Raw genomic sequence first — 21139 nt, 5'->3', positions numbered from 1 at the left:
TCCAACTGCAAAAGAATTATACTGCTTCCTGAGACCCAAGTTTTACACAAATTGCTTCTGTGCAGCACCACAAAAATCAGTCAGGACACTGTCAGCTTATTGATGAATTTAAGCGTCTAGAAAAGTTCCTCATTACTTCAGAGAGCAGAAGTCAGCTCATCTCCTACTACAAAGCCTCATGCATCTTCTTAAAAGAAAGAAGTCTATAGCTTTTGCATTTCTATTCAGAGTACGCCCTTCAAAATAAAATAAAAATATAATAAAAAAAAAAAAAGATTGCAGACGTTTCCATATTTTTACCTTTTTTTTTTTTTGGTAGCAAGCCATGCTTCCAAAATTTTTACTCATTTATTCTTAGAATGGAATCTGTTTGATATTTTAGTTCAGATGTAAACTTCTAAAACAAGGGTTTCAAGTTGTTGCAGATTTAACAACACAGATTTCATCATCATCCTGTTTCAAAACAGCACTAGAAACCTCAATAAGCACAGGTGTGTCTGCTAAAAATCTCTTCCTTATAACTTAGTTTCTTGGCACATTCTGACTGGAATATTATAGTGTCTGTCATCTTCAGTTATGAGAGTCACCACAGGCCAGTCCTCCTCTGGGTCATTGGGATAAAGTGTGATGAACTCATCCGTACTATACTTATACAGCCGATACACTTGGATGGTGTACTGCAGAGCATAGGCGAGGAGAAACATTTCCACCTACATTGGAAAAAAGCAAAAATACAGCGTGTCAAACCAAACATGGATTTACAAGATACTGCTTATAAAAAAATACTAATACTGATTGGATATCATTTTAAAATATGAGAAACGTGAATGCCTGTATGTGAGCACCTCGAGTTCAGTATCTTGATCGTTAAAGCCATTCATAACTTGCTGCATACATAGCTCTATGACAGTGCCTTTAACATAGAGCTCTTCAGGTGCGAAATTGTCACAGTAAGATACAAGTCCTCAGGAAACACTGGTTTATACAGAGAATCCCATTTCCCTGCTGCCGTGAGCAGGAAGGAAAGACAGTCTCTCATAGGCATACGCATCCCATTAAGTCACTAAAGCAGACAAGGACCGGCTTCAGGCAACAACCCTTTCCCTCTCTGTGGGTACTCTGAATTTCTAGCCAATAAACAGCAGATGGAAAGCCCTTACAAAGCCCGTAGATATCAACGGGAATTCAGAAGACTTTTCCAGCTTCTTCCTCTATCTTCTCTACTACAGTGACAAGCATACCCTGTCCTATATAACAATTTACAACAACAAATATTACCGAAATACTTAGTCAGCATAGAATTCCGCAACAGTACTTACGGACCAAACTGGACAGCAAAAACATCACTGCTGAAAAAGTCACCACAGTTTCATCTTTGCAAGTCATCAGCTAATTCAACAGTAGTAGCAACCTGTCTCATCTATGACAGGGTTACCAGAGTTTTAAGCCAATAAACATAAACCAAACATAATGCTCCCATGCTCTTAGTGTTTTTAAGCTACTGAATTTAATTGCTGTATCATGTGGATTTTTAAAATGGATGTTTCTACAGTCTTTAAGACTATTCATCTCATTAACTGCTAGGTTTTGTTCTGGGGTGCTTTCATGATATGCATATCACTTCTGCAACATACGAGGCATTAGAGCCATTAGTTTATCAGAACCAGCATGTCTATGTACTGCACACGGTCTTCATCACTTGAGTGTTAGCTTTTATCATATTTTTAAAAAGCTAAATTAACAATTAAGAGACTAAGACAATTGCTACTATTAATAGAATATCACACTTCCAAAGAATGATGTTACCCAAGCGTCATTGGGCACAAAAGAATCAGCATTTAAAAGACTTTTACAGACTTTTTGTATGAGCAAAAAGTTCTATTATATTTTTTGTCTAATGAAAGATCAGACTAACAAAAGCTGGACAATTTCTTAAACCACTGAAAATTCCAAGCAGAAAAATAACATTGTAAAAACAATCTCTCCTTACTTGTTCGAGGCCTCCGCTGTGACCTATTTGGTTCAAGTGATTATGCATTAACTGACAAGGGTTGCTGGATGTATCCCGTGCAAACAGTAACCATGAGAAAACAGGAACTCTCCTTCCATTTTTATCATCATTGTATAACTCAATGGCTGTGTTAAGCATCAAAAACTTCAGAGCTTCATACAGACTGTACTCCTCCTCTTCATTTTTAAACAATTTATCACATGCTTCTTGCTTCTCAATAGGACCCTTGATTTCACTTATATACTTCCACTGTTAAAACAAACAAACACACAAACACAACACGTATCAATAGCCATCACTGTGCAGGAGCTGCAAAAAGCCACTTGTGAATCGTCAGATATTGAGCATACGCACTCAGAATTTAATTTGAAAAAGGCTCTGTGCCTTTTTAAAAAACATCCTAGAGAATTCCCACAGCTGTAGGTCTGTCAAGGTCAAGCTGGGTTAGTCTGTTTATGTGTTAGTCCTTCACAAGAGCAAAACACGGGGAGGTTGGAAATTGTTACAAGGTGGCAAAATACATTGTCAAAAGAGAAAGGCAACAGGCTCTTTGTTTCCTGTCATAGATCCTGCATTTTTTCATACTCTTTACATTTCAGTTATTCAGAATGCATATTTTCATGTTGGGTTTATGTGGCAAGGTTTTGGCCGTGGGGAGCTACAGGGGTGGCCTCTGTGGGCAGAGCCCAGCAGCTGCCCCATGTCAAATCAGAGCCAACTCCAAAAGGGACCTGCTGCTTGCCAGAGCTGAGCCACTGAGCGACATTGGGTGGGCCTCTGGGAGCGCAGGTTGAAAAAAGGGAAAATCCTGCTGGGCAACAGCAGCTAGGAGAGAGTGAGAAAAAGCCCTGCAGACCTCTAGGTCTGTGCAGGAGGGACACCCCGTGGTACGGGGCCGTGTGGGAGCAGTGCTTGAAGAGCTGCTGCCTGTGGGCAGCCCCCACAGGCTCAGTTGTGGAAGGACGGCATCCATGGGAGGGACCCCGTGGGGAGCAGGGGCAGGGAGGGACCGTGGAGGTAACAAAGCATCAGGGACTGACCACAGCCCCCATCCCCCCTGTACCACTCAGGTTGGAAGGTTGAAGAGGTGGATAGGAATAAGGTGGTTTTAGTTCTCATTGCTCTAGTCCATTTTTAATTGTTAATTGCAGTAAGTTAATTTTCCCCATGCTGAGTCTGTTTTGCCCATGACAGCAGCTGACAAGAGATCTCCTTGTTCTTATCTCAATCCACAAGGTTAATCATATTTTCCTCCCTGTTCTGAGAGAGGCTGTATATTTCTTGGCTACCTGTGCTTGTTAATCCAAAACTAAATTTAATTCCAACCTGCTTGGATGTAGCCTACAAAATATTCTTTAAAAGTCTCTGAAAATGAGAATATGCATAAACACTCAAATATGAATAACTGAAGAGTTTTACATAGATTCCAGAGTTTCAGAAGGCCAGGGAAAGGGGCAAAATGTGGCTAAGTAATGCACTACTATCAACACAATTATTTTTCTTATTTGCAAGTGACCACGAACAAATACTTTTCCAACCTTTTTCCTTAGTAGCATTAAATATTCTTTTATTTCATCACTTATTTCTCCCATCTTCCTGCCTAGTTTCTGTTTTAGCTGCCACTGCTTGATCCAGTCATATTTGCTCAACAAGTTCTCGGGAAGCTGGAAGTAGACAAAAGAAAAGGCAGTTTAAGTCAAAAAATCTTGAGAGAAATACCACCTTACACATGAATATATAGGTATAGATATGATACAATATATTTTTCAGCTTAAAATGATTGGTTTTATGTTTTCCTGAATAGATGTGATGCTATTACCACAACTGAACACAACTGGCTGGATAATGGTCACAATACTGGTCAACTGCTTACTGTTCCCTCATCTAACCAATACATAAGCAACAGGAAAAAAAAAAAATCACCTGAAGTTACTCAAGGTTTGTTGGTTTTTAAACTCCAACTGCAGAAAACAGTGACTGTGTCTGAAAGTTTCCCTGAACCAAGAGCAGAAGAGGTTAAAGAGATGGTAACATCCACCAGATAAACCAGAATTCTTTGTGAAGCGTGAACTACGTAGTCCAGAACATGAGAACTGTGTTTTGTTTTGTTTTTTTTTTTTCAGGGAACATAATTGGAACACAAAGTTTCTTGTAAGGAAGAGAACAACCTGAAGATGGCTCCCCGGGGACGTGGTCACAGCACTGAGCCTGTCAGAGTTCAAGAAGCTTTTGGACAACACTCTTGAACACATGGTCTGATTTTTATTTATTTATTTTTGGTGGTCCTTCAGGGACCCAGGAGTTGGACTTAAGGATCCTTGTAGGTCCCTTCCAACTCAGATATTCTATGATTAGTTGATGCATAAAATCATACTTTAGCCTCAGAACAACCTTTTGTACTGCTCACATGCTACACCGGCTCACCTAAGAGCTTTTACGCTCCTCTTGAATGATACACTGGCCGTGGAAAACTTTTTACGATGTATTGCTGCAGTATGAAACATTTCACAGAAATATTTTTATCAGTAATTAAACAGACGTTTTTGTAACGATAATGATCAGAGTAAGAAATTTTAAAATGGCACAGAGTTATACAGAAAGGTGATAAGAATATTACCATTTGATCTTGAACACTGGCCTACAACCGAGTGTGTCAGAGGTTCATCATTTATATTTCTAGCAGCAACCTGGTAACTGGAAACTTACTCCCCTGAAGCAGGCCACTTTCATATAGGCAGCTTCTTACGTATTTCTTCCATATTCAATTAGCACCAACAGACTTTGTTGACACAAGACAATTTTTAGAATATTTTTCTTCTAGTCTTAACAAAACACACTGGGTTTATCCATCAGTGCTCCAGAAGGACTATTCTTCATGTCAGATTGGAGTTGCTCACATACGTACGTTAACTAACATTTAAGACACAGGTTGCACGCATTCTGAAAAGCCTGCAGCATCCAATTTGTTAACCCAATTTCTAAAGAAAACATCTATGGCACACAAAAATAGACGGCAATTTTAAAAAGATATTTTTCCAGATGTGCTTAGAATAAGTTCTCTGTAATTTTTTTACTGCCAGGTGTTTTAGGGAAAACCTTTCACTGCCATATTATATGCACTAAGAAGAAATCAAAATAAAGACAGGCAAGTTACATTACAGTCAGCATAATAACATTCATTCATTATACCTTGGAAACTATGTTGACCTGGACTCAATTCCAGGTTGAAGCTATTGCTATAAATCTACAACACAACTGAACACTACCACTTTTTAGTTTAAGCAATATTAAGGAGTGAGCATGTAACAGGGAAATAAAACGTTAAATTTATCCAACAGGCTAGAACCAACAACCCCTACTGTCTGATCTGTTTGACACATACCTTAGTAAAATCCTCACTCTGCAGCCAGGTTGGTAGCTGAGTAGATTGACTTAGTGCCTGGAACAGAGTTGCTCTGAGAGCACAATAGTTATCACCACGTACTCTCCTTATTGATGCAAATTTCTGAGCAACTGCTTCATATCCCTAGGAAAACACAAAATCCAAATAACATGAAAGCATCAATAAAACATTTCAAGGTACCAAGATATTTCAAGGCACTGGTATCATAAAATGTATTAGAGTAGGAACATCCAAATGAAAATGATATGCTTTGAAAGTTCATATGCTTGTATATCAAACTATGCTTTGAAAAAACACTTTCATAGTTCTGCTGAATAACAAACAAGAAACCAATGAAACTGAAGTAGATAACTGGTTGTGGCATTTCTTTGACTACACTGCAGAAGCATCCTTGAGATGTGGGCAGCTAGGCTACTTAGGTTTCAAATAAAATCCAAACACACACATGAGAATGTAAACCTAAAAACACAGCATGCTTACAAGACGTTTCAGCAGTAGTTTACGCCGTTTTACCCAACGCATGTCACATGTAGCTTGCTTTTGCCTTAGGGAAAATGTGTGTTTATACTGAAATAGCTTGACATGTCTCAGCACATTTGTCCCCTCCCTGCTGTTCCCAGACATATATGTGTAACAGGGCGCAACACTGAAATGCAAATTCTGAAGTTTAATGTGTCTCTACAGCTCATTTAAGATCCAGAGCTCTACATCTCTATTCTTACTAACCTCTTGAAGATGACACATGGATATTTTGATTTACACAAAGTTAATTCATACATACCACTAAGTTCCTCGCCCAACTCCCTTTCAAACAAAGAAAAGAACACTGAAACCAGTCTTCTTTATTTTATAACATCCTAGCTCAAAATTAAATTAAAAGTGTCCAAAACTTATGGAAAAAAAGATTAAGGAAAAATTAAAAGAAAAAGCCTGATGCTCATCAGCTCCCCATCTTAAAAACAAAGTCATTCACCTACTTCAGTTACTTTCCTTCTGCAAAAAAATTTGGCCAGCTGCTCTGCCATCTCAATAGTCCTTGTGATTACCATTTCATGTCAATAAACCAAATTTAAGTTGAAAACAGTAACGAAGAACAGTCTAGGGTTTTTATTTTAATATGAGTATCCTTGCCAAAAATACACTTTGAACAAGTATGAACCATCTTCCAGTTGTTAGCCACTCCTATGACTAGACATTGAAAAATATTGCTATTGCATTTTCTGTTTTAAATGTCTTTCGGAGAGGAAACAATCTATGGAACACAGAAATACAAACAATAAGCCCAATAAAAATAAGAAAGTATAACTTATACTTTTCTCATCCTTTTCGCTACTGGTGTATTTCCTCTCCATTCTTTTCTGCAATACTCCATGATATCCATTTCGGGTGCAACACTTGGTTTATATTCTGTCAATATAGAATATGCAAGATTACACTGAGGAGATCTGTGAAACAGAACAAGATAGAAAAAGCAATATGACTTGCACTTCTAAATACATGCTATCCCTTTAAAGTCACCTTGGTGCACAAAGAGACTGGCAGCATAACATATAACTACTACGTAGCTATTAGTATTGTAGCCAGAAAAAAAAGCCGTTTGCTCCGAGAATGACAAGTGAACAAAAATAAGGACTTAGTTCAACAAAACAGAGAACACTCTGCTCCTGTCTTCCAAAAATATTAACTGACAAAGAGAGAAATTAATAAGGTACTCTTCATTATCTTAGCAGAGAAATCAGAGAAAAAATGTTCAGCCAAAGTTTCTCCTCTTCTTTCAGAAGCTATAAGGCAGAAAGACAACAGGTCTTTCTGAACATACTGGGAAGAAAAAAATATGGTTTTCTTGGAATCCCAACAGCCTTTGCTCCAAAACAAATAGGAGTAAGGTTATCAGGGGTGCCCAGCAACAGATGCTTCCATAATATCTATAAATCAGTAATTCTTAAACACAACAGTCATAGCATAGGCTGTATCAGCACTTTCCAATGGATTCACATTCTCTCGTAAAGTAACAATAGAAACAAAGAAAAAATATGCAAAGAACAACTAGATTTCCGTAAAAGTGATCTTTTTGTGAATTAAAAGTGTACAATGTAATCAGTCACAATAAGTAACTTCTATTGCACAGACATTCGTGCACAAAAATCATTGGAAATGAAGGTCTTGAATCGTTACAAATTAGTGTTAGTTAATTGTAATGCTGTAATTGAAACACCACACAAAGTTCAAACATACCTGAAGAATTTGTCTTGCAACCAAGTAGCATTTTCTCTCTCTCTATTTCTTCTGCATCGCGATACATGTCCTCCTCACTACAATAAAATTGACACGTACATCACATAACAGCACAAATCTTGCTGTAACTCACCCCTCTTTATCACCACAGGCAAACACTTACGTCTTTCTCCAAGTACTATATCAATTTCATTTGATTTCCTTCTTACACATTTGCATAAGACTCTTATTTATGACACCAACAGTAGTAACGAAACTATTGGAATTCCTCTTCTGCTGGTTCTATGGAGATGACAAGAGTGCTAAAGCCCCTTTATAATTGTACTTTTTACAAGTTAGCAAATAATAAAAGCCAAAATGCCTTATTAATCTGTATACACAAATACAGCAACCTGTGCATGCAACTAAAAATATATTACCCACAAGAGCTTTATATCTCTATTCCACAGGGGCTTGCATATTCTGCTCGTTATTAGGCATCAGAACATCACGATAAACAGCAGCCAGGTATTTTCAGCTGGTTTGAATGGTACCAACTTGAAATAAAATTCACAACCAGACAAACGTTTCTGCCATAATATAAGCTTTTGCTTTTTGGTCGAAGCATGCTGCCTTAAGAGTTAAGAGTCTCCATGTGAAACTATATGCACATATTCAGAACTCAAGTTACAACCACAAAGGAGGAAAAGATGACCTGAAAGCACATCGTTTCTGTGCACAATCCAGTGTTATCAAGAAGAGATCTCAAATCTGAGGTGTGACCATGACTGTAAGGAATGGAGGCTCATGCAGCATTCAAGAAAAAAAGACACTAAGTCACACACTCCTCTAAACTTGATTGGACAATAATAACACCTAATAAACTTTTGAAAATAAGTTTCTTCACAGCTAAAATACTTGGAAAAAAGTATATCACCAAACATATCACTAATTCATTTAGACTTACCACTAACAGGAGAAGGTTATATTGAAAGCTTGTATTTTGGAGAAAGTACATGTGCAAAAAAAGTGTAAGATTATTATTCGATGCCCACTACTACTGGTGATTTCTAACATGTTACTCAAAACCCCAGTTTGCCTGCAAAAGACAAAAAAGAAATAAAGGCAGTGACCCTGCCTCATCTTACACAACGGAAGGAGGACAAGCAGTTAGGAAAACCACAAGGACAGGCTGTGTGTAGCCAGGTGGTAAGTTACTCTCATTAAATTTTAAATAATACATTGGTAAATCATGGCTCTGCATTTCTTTATTTCCAAATTAGCTTTCTTATGAAGGGAAAAAAAAAAGTAACATTCCTATCCCATTTGCATATATTTCCCTTGAGAACAAGACAAATGTTCAACATAAAGACAAATACAGGTTGATACCAGGAAACTGTCACCTACAGTGCAGTCCTGTGAAGGTGCAGTTTAGTTTTTACTCAAATTTCCAACCTTCAACTTTCAAACTGGGTCTCCTGGACGCTCAAATAGCTGCTTGAAATCTGATGTGTAACAATACTAAAAAACTATAACTTAAAAACAGAAACAATAGATTTAGTCCCTCATTAGAGACCACTATCTGCTGAGAAGTCTCAGAGATACATATCCAAAGTCCTTATCCTTGTAACAGTGTGGTATTGGACAAACCTTAATTTCTACACCAGATCTCATTTCTAACCAGAAATTCAGGGCCAACAATGCTTGTGAAGAGTTTCAAGAATACTTGATTACCTTGTAAATACAAATTAAAAAATAAGAACTTGTTACCCAGCAACAAGAGTGATCCCTAGCATAGCTTATATACAGGCTAAATGCAGTATGAAATATTTAAACTATAACACAGCAGCCTCATCCTCTGAGCACAAGCCTGCTTCTAGAAGGGATCCAGTGGGACTGGGGGGAGCATTGCTTTGGGATACAGCCTTGAATAGAATTTATTGAATAGAAATTTAGATTACTAAGAGAAAATAGTGGTCATCTTGGTCAACTGAGGTCAAAGAAGTTTGATGTAAAATTAGCAGTGTGATATTTCCTCCTGCAGATGTTACTGTTTTCTTTCTGGGAGTTGATAACATAACATTAGCAGTTTACTTGACAGCTAACACCCAGCATAAACAAAGCACTGCAATTTATCTGAGCTGTTGTGAAATCAAGGTAGCTAAGAGGTGCAATCCATCTACACAGACACTTTCATTTCAGAGAAGGGCGCACATCTTTGCATCGTTCTAGCCTAGTGATTATTCAGGTAAGCAAACCTGTGGAACCAAGAACACAGGAACTAAACCCTTTCCCATTAATCATCACGATATTTGACAATAGTGAAAATAACAGATGGAAAAGAACAATTGAATGAAAAAATTAGAATGAAATAAGTTTGGGATAAACATACATCTTTGACTTCAGCCTTATTTCTTGTAAGGCACCAACTCATTGGAATCTGTGAAAGTGCATTTCTTAGCAAAATTTCATAATTCCTTTTTTTTTTTTTTTTATGGCAAAAAGATTCCATATTAAAAAAATCCTCACCTGTCCAGAGATATCTCCATCGCTGAAGGATTACAATACGCAGGTAAATACATTTCACAATTTCTTGAAGCATCCTCCTCTGCTGCAAGCGATGTAGTCCTACTCATCTCCTCAGGTCCCCCAGTGCTTCTGCGTACGCATTCTCTCCTCCTTTCCGCTGCAGATCGCCCTTTCTGCTCGGCAGCTGCGTTTGCTGGGCCGGGCTCACCAGGAGGCACCGCAGCTCCCCCGCCGCGCCTCGCCACCTGCGGCTGCTCCGCCCCGGCTGCACGGCTGCGAGGCTCTGCCATCCACCCCTGGAAGCTACCCTGGCTTTGGAGAATGCGGACACACGTCAATTTCTCATCGCGGAACACACGTTTTAAGAAAGTTGCGATATTTGAATAGTTAACTTATGCTCTGAGCATTCAGAGATTACTTATATTATCTCAAAGGGGGGAACAAAGTCCAGAATAACGTGGTAACAGCACCCGAGCTATTTCCAAATTCCCCTCTTCACTTAAAAGCCCTTTATCCTTCAACAAAAGACTTTATTTAAGCCCTTCCGCGCCCAGCTCGCAGCCCCCACACAGCCTCCCCTTCCCCGCGCCCTCACGCCCCTCCCTCCCCGCCGCCATCGGCCGCCCCCCCCTCACCTTCCGGGCGCCCCGGAGCCCCGCGGAGGGCAGGAGGCGGCCGCCCGCCCGCCGTTCATGGCCGCGGGGCCGCCCGCAACCCCACCGCCCGCCTACAGCGGCCGCCGCCGCCCGCCCGAGCCCCGGCCCCGCTTCGCCACCGCTCCCGCCCCGGCCGCCGCCATCTTCGGGGCGGGCGCCGCTGGAGCGGCGTCATGCGGAGCGCCCGGCCGCCAAGATGGCCGCGGCCCCGTGAGGGAGGAGGGGGCCATGCTGGGAATCCGTCCCTCACGGGCTGAGTGGGGCTTCCTCCCCTCCCAAAAAAGTGCCAAGTAAAGGCTTGCCGTCACGCGAAGTGAAAGGATTTGCGTGAACCTTCCCTTACAGCTTTTAAATACACTGGGGGAGCTGCGTTCCAGTTGTCAGATGCCCCCTGTAAAATGCCAGCACTGTGAAGGTGGTGCACAGATAACAGCCGTCATATGGAGTCTGTCAGAGGCAGGAAGCACCTCCTCCAGAACATAAATAAATAAATAAATAAACATTGATTCAAGCCTAGACCTTGATGTCAGGGTGTGTTTTTAATGACCCTCTCTCAAACAAAGCCGTGCAGTATCAGAAATCCTTGGCCTTAGCACACTGTGGGGCAATAAAAGTTACAATACCTGTTACTTGGTTAAGTATACCCAATACTATTAAAAACAAGAAATATTCAGAACAGTAAAAAGGTAGAAAAATCATAGATTCATAGAATATCCCAAGTTGGAAAGAAACTGAAAGGATCATCAAGTCCAACTCCTGGGTCCCAAAAGGACCACCTTTGGTGGAAAAAAGTCCATTTAAGTGAGCATTTTGGAGGGACTCCACCTTGAAATCAGGACCGGAAATGCCAAGAGAAAAAAATATATATTTATTTATTTATTCATTCATACATTTATTTTCTTTCAGCAATTCATTTTTCCTTGCATGTATATGCATTCTCTGTGTAATGCTAAGCTATGCTAAGACTGGGGAAAAATAACCACAAGCATTCTGACAAGAGGTTAGGTAGTAATTAAGACCTATAGAAAGACAAAATGACAATAAGCAATTAGCAATGTTAAGCATTTTTAAGTCACATAAAACTGATGGACATTTCTGTAAAAAAAAAAAAAAAATCCTGTTTCTTTTATTATTGAGACACAAAGAACTATCATGAATGTTTGAGAGGAGAAAAAAAAAACAAACATTACATTTTACTGCTCTTCTTTTCCCAGATTAAATCTGTGCTGGATTGCTCTTGACAATGATATCTCCTTTGAAAAATGTTTTTCTTTGAACACCTGTTTGACCTACTGCTTTGACTCATAATGCATTCTTGTTTCACATTGGGCATTTGAGAATTACTCCTCTTCCAACAGCTAGTCCACTTGAAATGTACCCATTTCCTGTGTTCCTTTAATTAAAATAATCTATATTGAGTAGCATTTAAGAGTCATTACAGTTGGCTGTCTTATAAGTCTTGAATTTATTTTGCATTTAGTATTTATCTGCTTACAGATGTGGTTTATGTCAATCACATAACTTTTTCTTTTCTTTTCATCACAAAAAGACAAAAATTAAATCCCCAGAGTAGTCATGTTCCTGATAGAACTTTGTGTTTGCATTAAGTGAAAAAAAAAATCCAAATGTAATCACTGGCTGAATAAATAAATTCAATAGAAAAGTCCACTCTCTCCACCTAATGGAAAACACAAAAACAACTGGAAAAAGTTAATAATCTTCAAACTAGGTACGTTCTGTAGTTGAATTGATAAAGGTAATTCAAGAGAATATTTGTCAATTTGGTCTTTATGTAAAATACTAAGCATAAGGTTTCTGCCTCTTGTCAACAATGTATGACAAGCATTTGTAAAATTTGTTATCTTAGCAAAGGTATTTTTAGGTTTATCATAGGTAGACAGTATCTGGAAAAAACTGGAATTTCTGTGATGTTTCACAAACATGTGGCAAAAGAGCTGTGTATTAGTCGTTGCTTTCCAAGATCTAGAGATTCAAAGAATAACTTTGTCTTGCATAAAGCCCCCCCTTCTCAGGGGCTGAATACATTAGCAGTTGAAGAGGGTGGAACAATACAAAATAATGTAAAGTTGAAGGAAATAAAAACAGGTATAATGAACCTGCAGTAGGAATTTGTATAGCATATGCCTAGAATACAGTATATTAAACACAGCAACACACTTTTTTTTTTTTTTAACAAGTACCACCGAGTTCAACACCAAAAGGGCTTGAGTGCAAAGTCCTGAAGTTTTCTTCCATGCAAGACCCTTTTTGTGTGTGTGTGTGTGGTGTTTTTTGTTGTTGTTTTTTTTCAGGATGCAGAGCCTCTACATTGCAGGCACAATCATTTCTGTCAGCCTGTCCAAGCAGGCATCCTCTAAACACTTTCTAACATGTATATTTATTTTTTAACTTGGTGAAAACTCAGTATCTATTATTGTTAGTGAGACCGATGCCAAGAAAAGATTCCAGTCTGCCTTAATTCATGAGTTCATTTATCCATTTAGATACCCTGTTTGTTTTCTTCACTCTAGCTCTCATTTTGTGCAGAAAGAATGCACTTTGATCTTCTTAACTTTGGACTGTTTGTTTTACTGTATTATTTTTAACCTTCTCTCTCTCCCCCCCCCCCCTTTTTTTTTTTGGCTTGTTATTTTCAGAATTTCAGAATTTACAGTTGCACAGAATCCTTACAGCTGCTTTTGTTTGAATTTCTGCATTATGAAACTTGTTTTTGCTCAAGGACAATTTATGTAAATAACTAGTTCCAACAGGTTATCCTAGATGATGTTCTTTCTTTGAGGCTACTTGTTTCCATTCAGTTTGGTTTGTATTCTTGGCTTTCTTTTGTTGCCAAGTCTTGCTGATCCCTTTAGCTTTGCATATTCACTTTTTATTTGAAACTCTACAAACATGCACAGTAGTTTATCTGTCCAGGCAAATACGCTCCCTGCTTCCCACGTACTTGGTACTGTCAAAATCCACTTTCCTTGTTTATTGGTTCCTAATTTTATTTTAAAATCCATATTTTTAACACTGTTGAAATGTACAACTCTGACAATAATCAATACAGTGAAATTTACCCAGTTCTATCAGCCCAGAGTGAAATGTTACCAGATGACAGAGCTCAGAGGACATTTTATAAAGCCATCTTTTCATGGTTTACTGATATATTCCCTCTGATGAAAGTCAGAGAATAGCATATGAGAGCCTGAGAGTACTATAAATTAATTCTGTAAGTGGAACGTGTCTGGAGCACATAAACACAGTTTTGTCCAAATAAACTCTGTATCTAATAATTTGTTTCTTGATGAAACAGAACAGTGTAATTCATACACCTGAACAAAGTAACAGTGCTTCATTCAGCACATAAAATGTTCCTTATCAGTGCTCTCTTTTCAGAGGTTTGCTACATCCCCTGTCATTAAGATAGTTATGACCCAACCACAAAGTCTGAAGACTTAGAACGTGTAGGATTTGAATTAATGTGCATGGCAGACAATTTGCATTTTATTGGTGTTGCTCATTATCCAGACTGAAATAACATCAAATAACTAAATACCTTACTCCAGTACAGACAACATAATTCATAAAATCTACATTTTACTCCTATATGTGGCACACACTTCTGAAGGTACCATTCCTTTTCTGCATATTCCTGCATTAGAATATATGTTCCGCACTTCCAAAGAGTTGTTGTATCTTGGTACCTCCTACACACACATGTTTTCAAGTAGTTAGGAGAGAAGTCTGCATTGTTCTGCAATCAATGATTAAACATTTAGTTTATCTCCACATTTAATTTATTTCATGTTGTTACTTTGTTAGAAAAACAAACCCTATATTTAAAATTAGAATATTTATTTCATACTCCATTGTGCTCATTCTGAAGACTTGTAGTTTTGATCATTACTGAATAATTATGTTACACAGAAGCTTAACTGGTCCAAATACGTAATGCAAGAAGAAAAACATAACAAATACAGCTCTTGGTGGAAGGTATCAGTTACAACTAAAATATTTATTATATGGGAAAAAATAAATCAGTTGTGGGATTCACTATTTTTGCTCAGGCATATCATTTATATATTTATGAGTGTGTCTCTGTAGAATTTTTTTTCCTTGATTTGTTTGTTCCAAGAGATTTATTTATTTTTTTACAGAATATTCTTTTGCGTTACTACAAATAAGTTGCACAGTTAAGACTAGAAATAATTTGCATAGATTGTACAGTGGTCCCTGAGAAATGCTGCAAGAGCACCATGTAAATTCTATGCTGCATTAAATCTGCAGATAGAATTATAAAAAAGAAACTGAAGAGTTTTCTTCATGTGAAAAACATCATGAAATAGCTTGGAAAAAAGTAGTGTATAAAGGTTCATATAATATAAGATAAAACATTTTATATATAAAGGTATATATAAAATATTTTATGTATAAATAATATATATATATTATATTTTTAGTATTCTAAACAAAAAAATTAAGAAGATGCCCATAATACCTACCAGGTAAACAGTTCATGACACAGCCTCTCAAGTGAATACTTCTTTGTAAGAGTATTATATTAATACACTTTCAGGAGTTACTTTCCTTCTCACTGAGGATGTTTAACAGAAGTAGTAATGACCAGCACAACACTAATTAAATACTTATATTTATTTTTCAGTAATACAGTATTTTCTTCTCCATAGAGGAATAAAAAGAATTGCTCATTAGAAATCACTGAAAAGCTGTCAACATATGCTGCTGTTGAATTTGTTGCTTCTTTTCAAAGACAATCTGCTTTAATATCATTCAGAAACATCTCTGCTGCCTACAGAATAATTAACCTTTTTTTCCCAAACCTAAAACATAACAGATCCAAGGCACATAAAGCTGTATTAATTTCATTTAACAGTTTTAATCCAGTACTCAGTACAGAATATACCACACCAAAAGGTATAAGAATTACTATTTGTAGAGAAAGTTTATTAAGGATAAAGGCAGATAAGGCTATTGCCAGAAGGTGAACTGCTCTGCTGGTGAAGATTATAGTTTTGATTTCCTCTGAAAGAAGCTGACAATAGCATTTAGACATTCATCAGATAACCATCTCTCCTTGAGTACTTCACACTCTTTACTGTTAACTGCATGGAGCTTCTCCTTTTCCATACTTCTTAACAGTTGCTTTGACACTGCCAAGGACTGAAGGAGAAAGAGGAAAATAATATTTGAATGCAGTGAGGAACATCAGGAAGTTATGTTCTCTATATATTCAGATTTTATAAAAAAATAGCACAATAAACACATTAGATATCAAACTGAGCTGTATTAACGTTGCACCATCTAGCTGTTAGCCAATCTTTAAGCTGAAAGTAGACTACTACATTTAATTACTAAGAGTAATAATAAGGTGGAGGTTCATGGGGAGCAAAACAGCAGCCTACTTAGTAGGGCTCATAATCAGAGTAGGTGAGCTTAAGAAGTGAAACCTGTTCAGCTATCTGCAGTGTCAAATGTAATTGACATTATCAGGAGTTGGCATAAGTATCTCCTCTTGTCCCACGTAACGTAATACAATTGTGACTCAAGTAGTCTTGCAAAGCCTAAACTAGTGAGCAGGATGACTGAATTCAGCAAAAAGTAAAGTCAACCAGCTTCAGCTTGAGCATCCACAGCGCACAGAGTTAGTACAATAAATATTGTAGAATCAGTGGTAAACTGATTAAACATAAACTAATGCTAAAATAAAAAGCTAAGATAAGGAATCCAAACTGTACCTAGCCTGCAAATGGATTAAATTGCAAATTTTTAAAGGCTTTTCAGCCATTGAGTCTCTGTGTAAAGTGCATCGTATTAAATTCAGGCAGAGTAGAAGAGAAGTATCTGTCTCCTGGCAGCAGAGGGACAGATCCGTGCTTGAAGCAAAATACATTCAGCTTTGTTATTTCAGTTAAGGGTGACAGGATAAATTTGGCAGGAGGGCTGGGAATGCTAGAAGCTTACAAGATAGAGAAAAATTTAAAGTACTAACATTTTTGGGGAGGCTCGCATAAGCTTTTAACCTTTCCCAAACTTCCTTCTGGAAGGTCCCATCGGGGAAAACTTCAGTCACAAGTCCCCAAGCATAGGCTTGAGCAGCAGTCAGCTTTTTATTGAAAAGCAACATCTCGTTTGCCTAAATAAAGAAAACAGAATGTGAGTCAACAGGACAAGACTTGAGGAATGTGACGGGAAAGATACAAGCTTCCAAGTCACATTTGTTTTAGTCTCTTGCTTATTACAGTCTGCCCTCTGAAAAGGGCAGAGAATCACAGATGAGGATCGAAGGGATCTCTAGTGGAAACCTCCTGCTCAAGCAGGACACAGTCCTGGGAAGCCTATTAAGTTTTGAGCAATTCCAAGGATCAAGGCTTCACATCTCACTGAACAGACTATCCTTAATGCCTGCACATTTATGAAGCACTTGCTCTACTCCTTACAGATTAAGATCCTACTCAACAGAAACACGTTATATTAACATAAGCAAGGATATCAGGTACGTTTAAACCATCTGGATTTTAGTCTGTGGGAACAAGAAGGCCTTATTTCTATAGCAGACAGAGAAAATAAGCCTATGAAAGAAAATAAGAAGGCCCGCATATGTTACAACAGAATAGATGACATCAAAGATCTGCAAGTAAATGAATAAATCGATTGCATCACACTGATGTCTGAAGGAATGGCTGAATACACTAACTTCCCAAAAGGCCATTTTGGCAGGTGCTCCCTTGCCTCATAAAGACAGCCTACCAAGATATTTCTTGTGTGCACTCCATTTTCTTTATTTTATTTTTTTTTTAAAGAAAAAAAAAAAACACACATTCTTTACTTCATTTCCTCCTATAGCTGGAAGAACGATACACCCTTTCACTGTATAGAAATAGTCTCAGAAAGGTGAAGGACGCCATAAGAAAGAAAACTTCCATCGACACCACAGGAAGACTTTAGGAGTGTCTAATGTGTTAAGGTGCTTGTGCTGATACTGCCATTATATTTTTTTAATCTTTGGTTCAAAAGATGTGAACTGGAGTTCTCCTCAAGGACTCTTGTTGTGACTCCATTTGCTCTAACATTTGGAAGATACCAACACACAGAGGTCAGAAGGTCCCATGTATATTGCAGATGTCCTTACCTTGGCTAAGCCCATGATTTTTGGAAACAGGTAAGAAGAACATCCTTCTGGACTCTGTCCAAGTTGACTAAATGGAGTATGAAATGTAGCCTGGAAAAATTAAAAAAAAGAAAAAAAAAACAAAGCAAGGCTTATAACTTGAGCATGAGACTGAAGTGCTAGGATTTAGTTTTCATTTGAAAGCTTCTACTGTAAAAGAATTCACCAGAAATACATTTGAACCATTACCACAGTAGGTTTTAAATATCATCTGATAACACAGCTTCATCCTCTCAATGCACACAACAACTGACTTTGTCTGTATAACTCAATTCCCTTATCATTCCCATTGATGAAATTACATTATTTGAATGGAGTGCTTGGTAAAATTAGTCTGCACATGCAAAATCTTTACAGAAAGGATGCTCATACACATCTGCCCTAAAAGTTATTAAATGCGTAGCCCAAATAGCTTAAGATGTAAAAAGAGTTTTGCTTTCTGAAGGCATACTGAATTTATTCTACTGCTGAAAAACTCAGGTCACTGAATCCTCTGTTAAATTTTATGGAATTTTGAAAAAAAAAAAATCTGTGGCAGAAATGTGTCAATACCCTAACTGCAAGTTAAAACTTAACTACAAAAGTTCATGTTTTGACAATTCACATCAATTTTAAGCAAGGAAGACAAAAGGCGTGCCATTTTAAAATATGAACTGATACATGAAGAGCACACACTACTAATACAACTTTCACTGTATTAGAAGGTAACTATGTTGTACTGTAACGTGAATGGCTATCCTGTAGGGCAGGTCAATAGGTTTCCTAACAAAAATGGGACATTGAATCATTGAATGTCTGTAAGAAAGTGTTAGACAGCCTTTGCAGGGATACAGGCTAGTGTAACTGGTCCTGCTTTGGCATGGGGTAATAAAATGGTGCTCCAGGAACTGGAGCCAAATCCAGTGCAAAAGACATTCATACCACTCCACCCCCCAGGATGTCAGGCTGGGCCATGCACTGCCCTATAAATGTGTCTGCGTTGTGAATACCTGGCTGGGAATAAAACCAGAGCCTGGACACAACAAACTTGGGCACTTCTGAAGTAGGCCATTAATGCCTAAACCAAACGAGTGGAGAATGTGAAAGTAAAATATAATTTGGACAAAGCTGACCTTACTGTATGAAGTTCACAATCCTGCAAAGGGAAGACAATTGAACAGTCATCTTTGAGAAGACCTCAATAAAACCGTGCATAGGAAAGCTTTGTGAGACCCTATGGAAATCCTCAAGCAAGAGCTGTCCCTGTGCAGATAGGAAGGTACTAACTAACAGATTTGTCCCAGCTAAGTCACAAGCTCTTCACTGACTTTAAATACAAGTACACAGGAAGTGAAGACTATGTCAAATGACCAAGGATGAGACTAATATAGGCATACAGAGATTAAAAAAATAGAAATACACGGTAAAAATAAAATGCATTTATCAATGATTATGCACATGAGTAGTAAAAGGAAGTTCAAGTATGAATCTCAAACTATTCAAGATAGAATGATACTACCAAGAGGACAAAATATTTAATGATTATTTGGATTAAATTTTAATGAAATCTATGCTAATTTATGGATGCAGGAGATACTATGCTGAGTGGGAAGCGATTAAAATCCAAAATAGCCTCAATAAATCGGACAGGTAGGAAAAAGACATTATTTACTACGGACAAGTTTGGCAAGAGTAACTCCATATACAATATGTGATAGGAACAACTCTTTAACTGGCAACTCTACAGTAAAGAATCCAGGGGTTACAGTAGATCACAAGTACATAAATCCAGTGACATTCTGGGATGTAAGAAGAGAAATGTGCAAAATGTGGAGAAGTTTTTCTGCTCTACTTTGCATCGGTAGGACACAAGCTGAAGTAATGTGTCCAGTTTCTACTATTATCATCACAGAATGGTTCGAGTTTGAAGGGACCTCAAAGCATGTGCAGTTCCAACCCACGGCCATGGGCAGGGACACCTCCCACCACACCAGGTTGCCCAAAGCCCCATCCAGCCTGGCCTTGAACACTCCAGGGATGGGGCATCCACTGCTTCTCTTGGCAACCTGCTCCAGTGCCTCAAAATACCCTCAAAGTTAAATTTCTTCCTTGTATCTGATCTAAACCTACCCTCTTTTATTTTAGAGTCATTACCTCTTATCCTATCACTACCTGCCTGTGTAAGAAGTCACTCTTCATCTTTTTTGTTAGCTCCCTTTATGTACCGAATTTATTATGCTTAAAGAGAGACATGGAACAACTGGAAAGAGTACAGAGGAATACAATTGCAGGCCTGAGAAAGCACATGAGGAAAAACCTAAATGAACGGGGGCTGTTCGACTGAAAAAACAACAACAAAGAGATCAAGAGATATACATGTATCTAACAGCCTAAGTATATACTGAAGGTTATTGCAAAGGAGGATGAAAATAGTCTGTCAGACCCAAGAACAAGAATCAATATGTTCACCCTGCAGCAAGAAAAGATTGGATTGGAAAGGAGGAAGAGGGAGAATCCAACAACCTCCTGGTAAAAGAAGAGATCTATGGACTGGAATAGATTGAATACATTACGTACATTATGCTCGTGCATATGTCAGGAGTGACACAGCCATAGCTGTGTCCCTCTGTGCCCCTCTTTTGGGGCAAGTGGGACCTTGCAGCTCAATTTTCCTAAGTCTCATAGTGACAAAGGCAATCCAGCAGAAACTCTGAGGAAAAATCTGACTCCTGCTTCAGCACTGTGTCAAAGTACTATTCATCACAGACACTTATGCAAGCAATAGCTCACCTAAAATTAACTAACACCTTGGGTTAAGTTCTGTTTAATAACCTTACACAGACAAACAGCAGAGAGCATAAAAAATAAGCTATATAATGTAATTCTGTGCTATGCTTTAATTTATCTTCTGGTTGTGTATTTGGCAAATTATCTTAGAAGGAATCTTGAGCTGGATAAACAAAGCTTTTGAATTTATTTTATAACACAGATTAGATGAAATACCAGATACTGCTCTTCCATTCCATAACAATCTTTTGTCTCTCCCTCCCACACCTGAGAAGGGCCCCTACAATTACCATTTCACATCAACTACCCTTTGCTGTACCCACTGATACCATAAAGAACGCAGTAAAGACTTTCTAAACTGGAGTCAG

The 21139-nt window shown here is 38.1% G+C and overlaps 2 protein-coding genes across 6 annotated transcripts in view; both read right to left on the bottom strand.

The window, feature by feature from the left end:
• Positions 1-337: 337 nt before the first annotated feature.
• Positions 338-10971, bottom strand: OTULIN (OTU deubiquitinase with linear linkage specificity). The gene is made up of 8 exons (XM_082754423.1): positions 10793-10971; positions 10158-10469; positions 7650-7726; positions 6727-6821; positions 5394-5537; positions 3550-3675; positions 1991-2260; positions 338-710 (listed from the first exon to the last, which is right to left on the bottom strand). The coding sequence occupies exons 1-8, from the start codon at positions 10849-10851 to the stop codon at positions 516-518; spliced, it is 1278 nt and encodes a 425-aa protein (XP_082610549.1). The 5' UTR covers positions 10852-10971; the 3' UTR covers positions 338-515.
• Positions 10972-15392: 4421 nt separating this feature from the next.
• ECI2 (enoyl-CoA delta isomerase 2) overlaps positions 15393-21139 on the bottom strand; it is a 30018-nt gene continuing 24271 nt past the window's right edge. For 3 of the 5 annotated variants that reach the window (XM_082753577.1, XM_082753579.1, XM_082753578.1), the window contains 3 exons: positions 17967-18056; positions 16827-16970; positions 15417-15997 (listed from right to left, as the gene is read on the bottom strand). In XM_082753577.1, the coding sequence (XP_082609703.1) occupies positions 15842-15997; positions 16827-16970; positions 17967-18056 (390 nt within the window). In that variant the 3' untranslated portion in view covers positions 15417-15841. Of the gene's footprint in view, positions 15998-16826; positions 16971-17966; positions 18057-21139 lie in introns of all 5 variants that reach the window. The other 2 variants (XM_082753580.1, XM_082753576.1) reach the window with 2 other exon arrangements.

Source organism: Aythya marila (assembly GCF_965140915.1).
Source record: "Aythya marila genome assembly, chromosome: 2".
NCBI classification, from domain to species: Eukaryota; Metazoa; Chordata; class Aves; order Anseriformes; family Anatidae; genus Aythya; species Aythya marila.
This window is presented reverse-complemented; position numbering and strand designations above follow the sequence as displayed.

Coding starts and splice junctions, on each gene's coding strand:
- OTULIN (XM_082754423.1), bottom strand. CDS start 10,851: ATGAACGGCGGGCGGGCGGCCGCCTCCTGCCCTCCGCGGGGCTCCGGG. Junction 7,727..10,157: donor ATGGAGATATCTCTGGACAG/GTGAGGATTTTT, acceptor ATTTTATTGTAG/TGAGGAGGACATGTATCGCG. Junction 5,538..6,726: donor TAGCGAAAAGGATGAGAAAA/GTATAAGTTATA, acceptor GTGTTTTCCTAG/GGATATGAAGCAGTTGCTCA.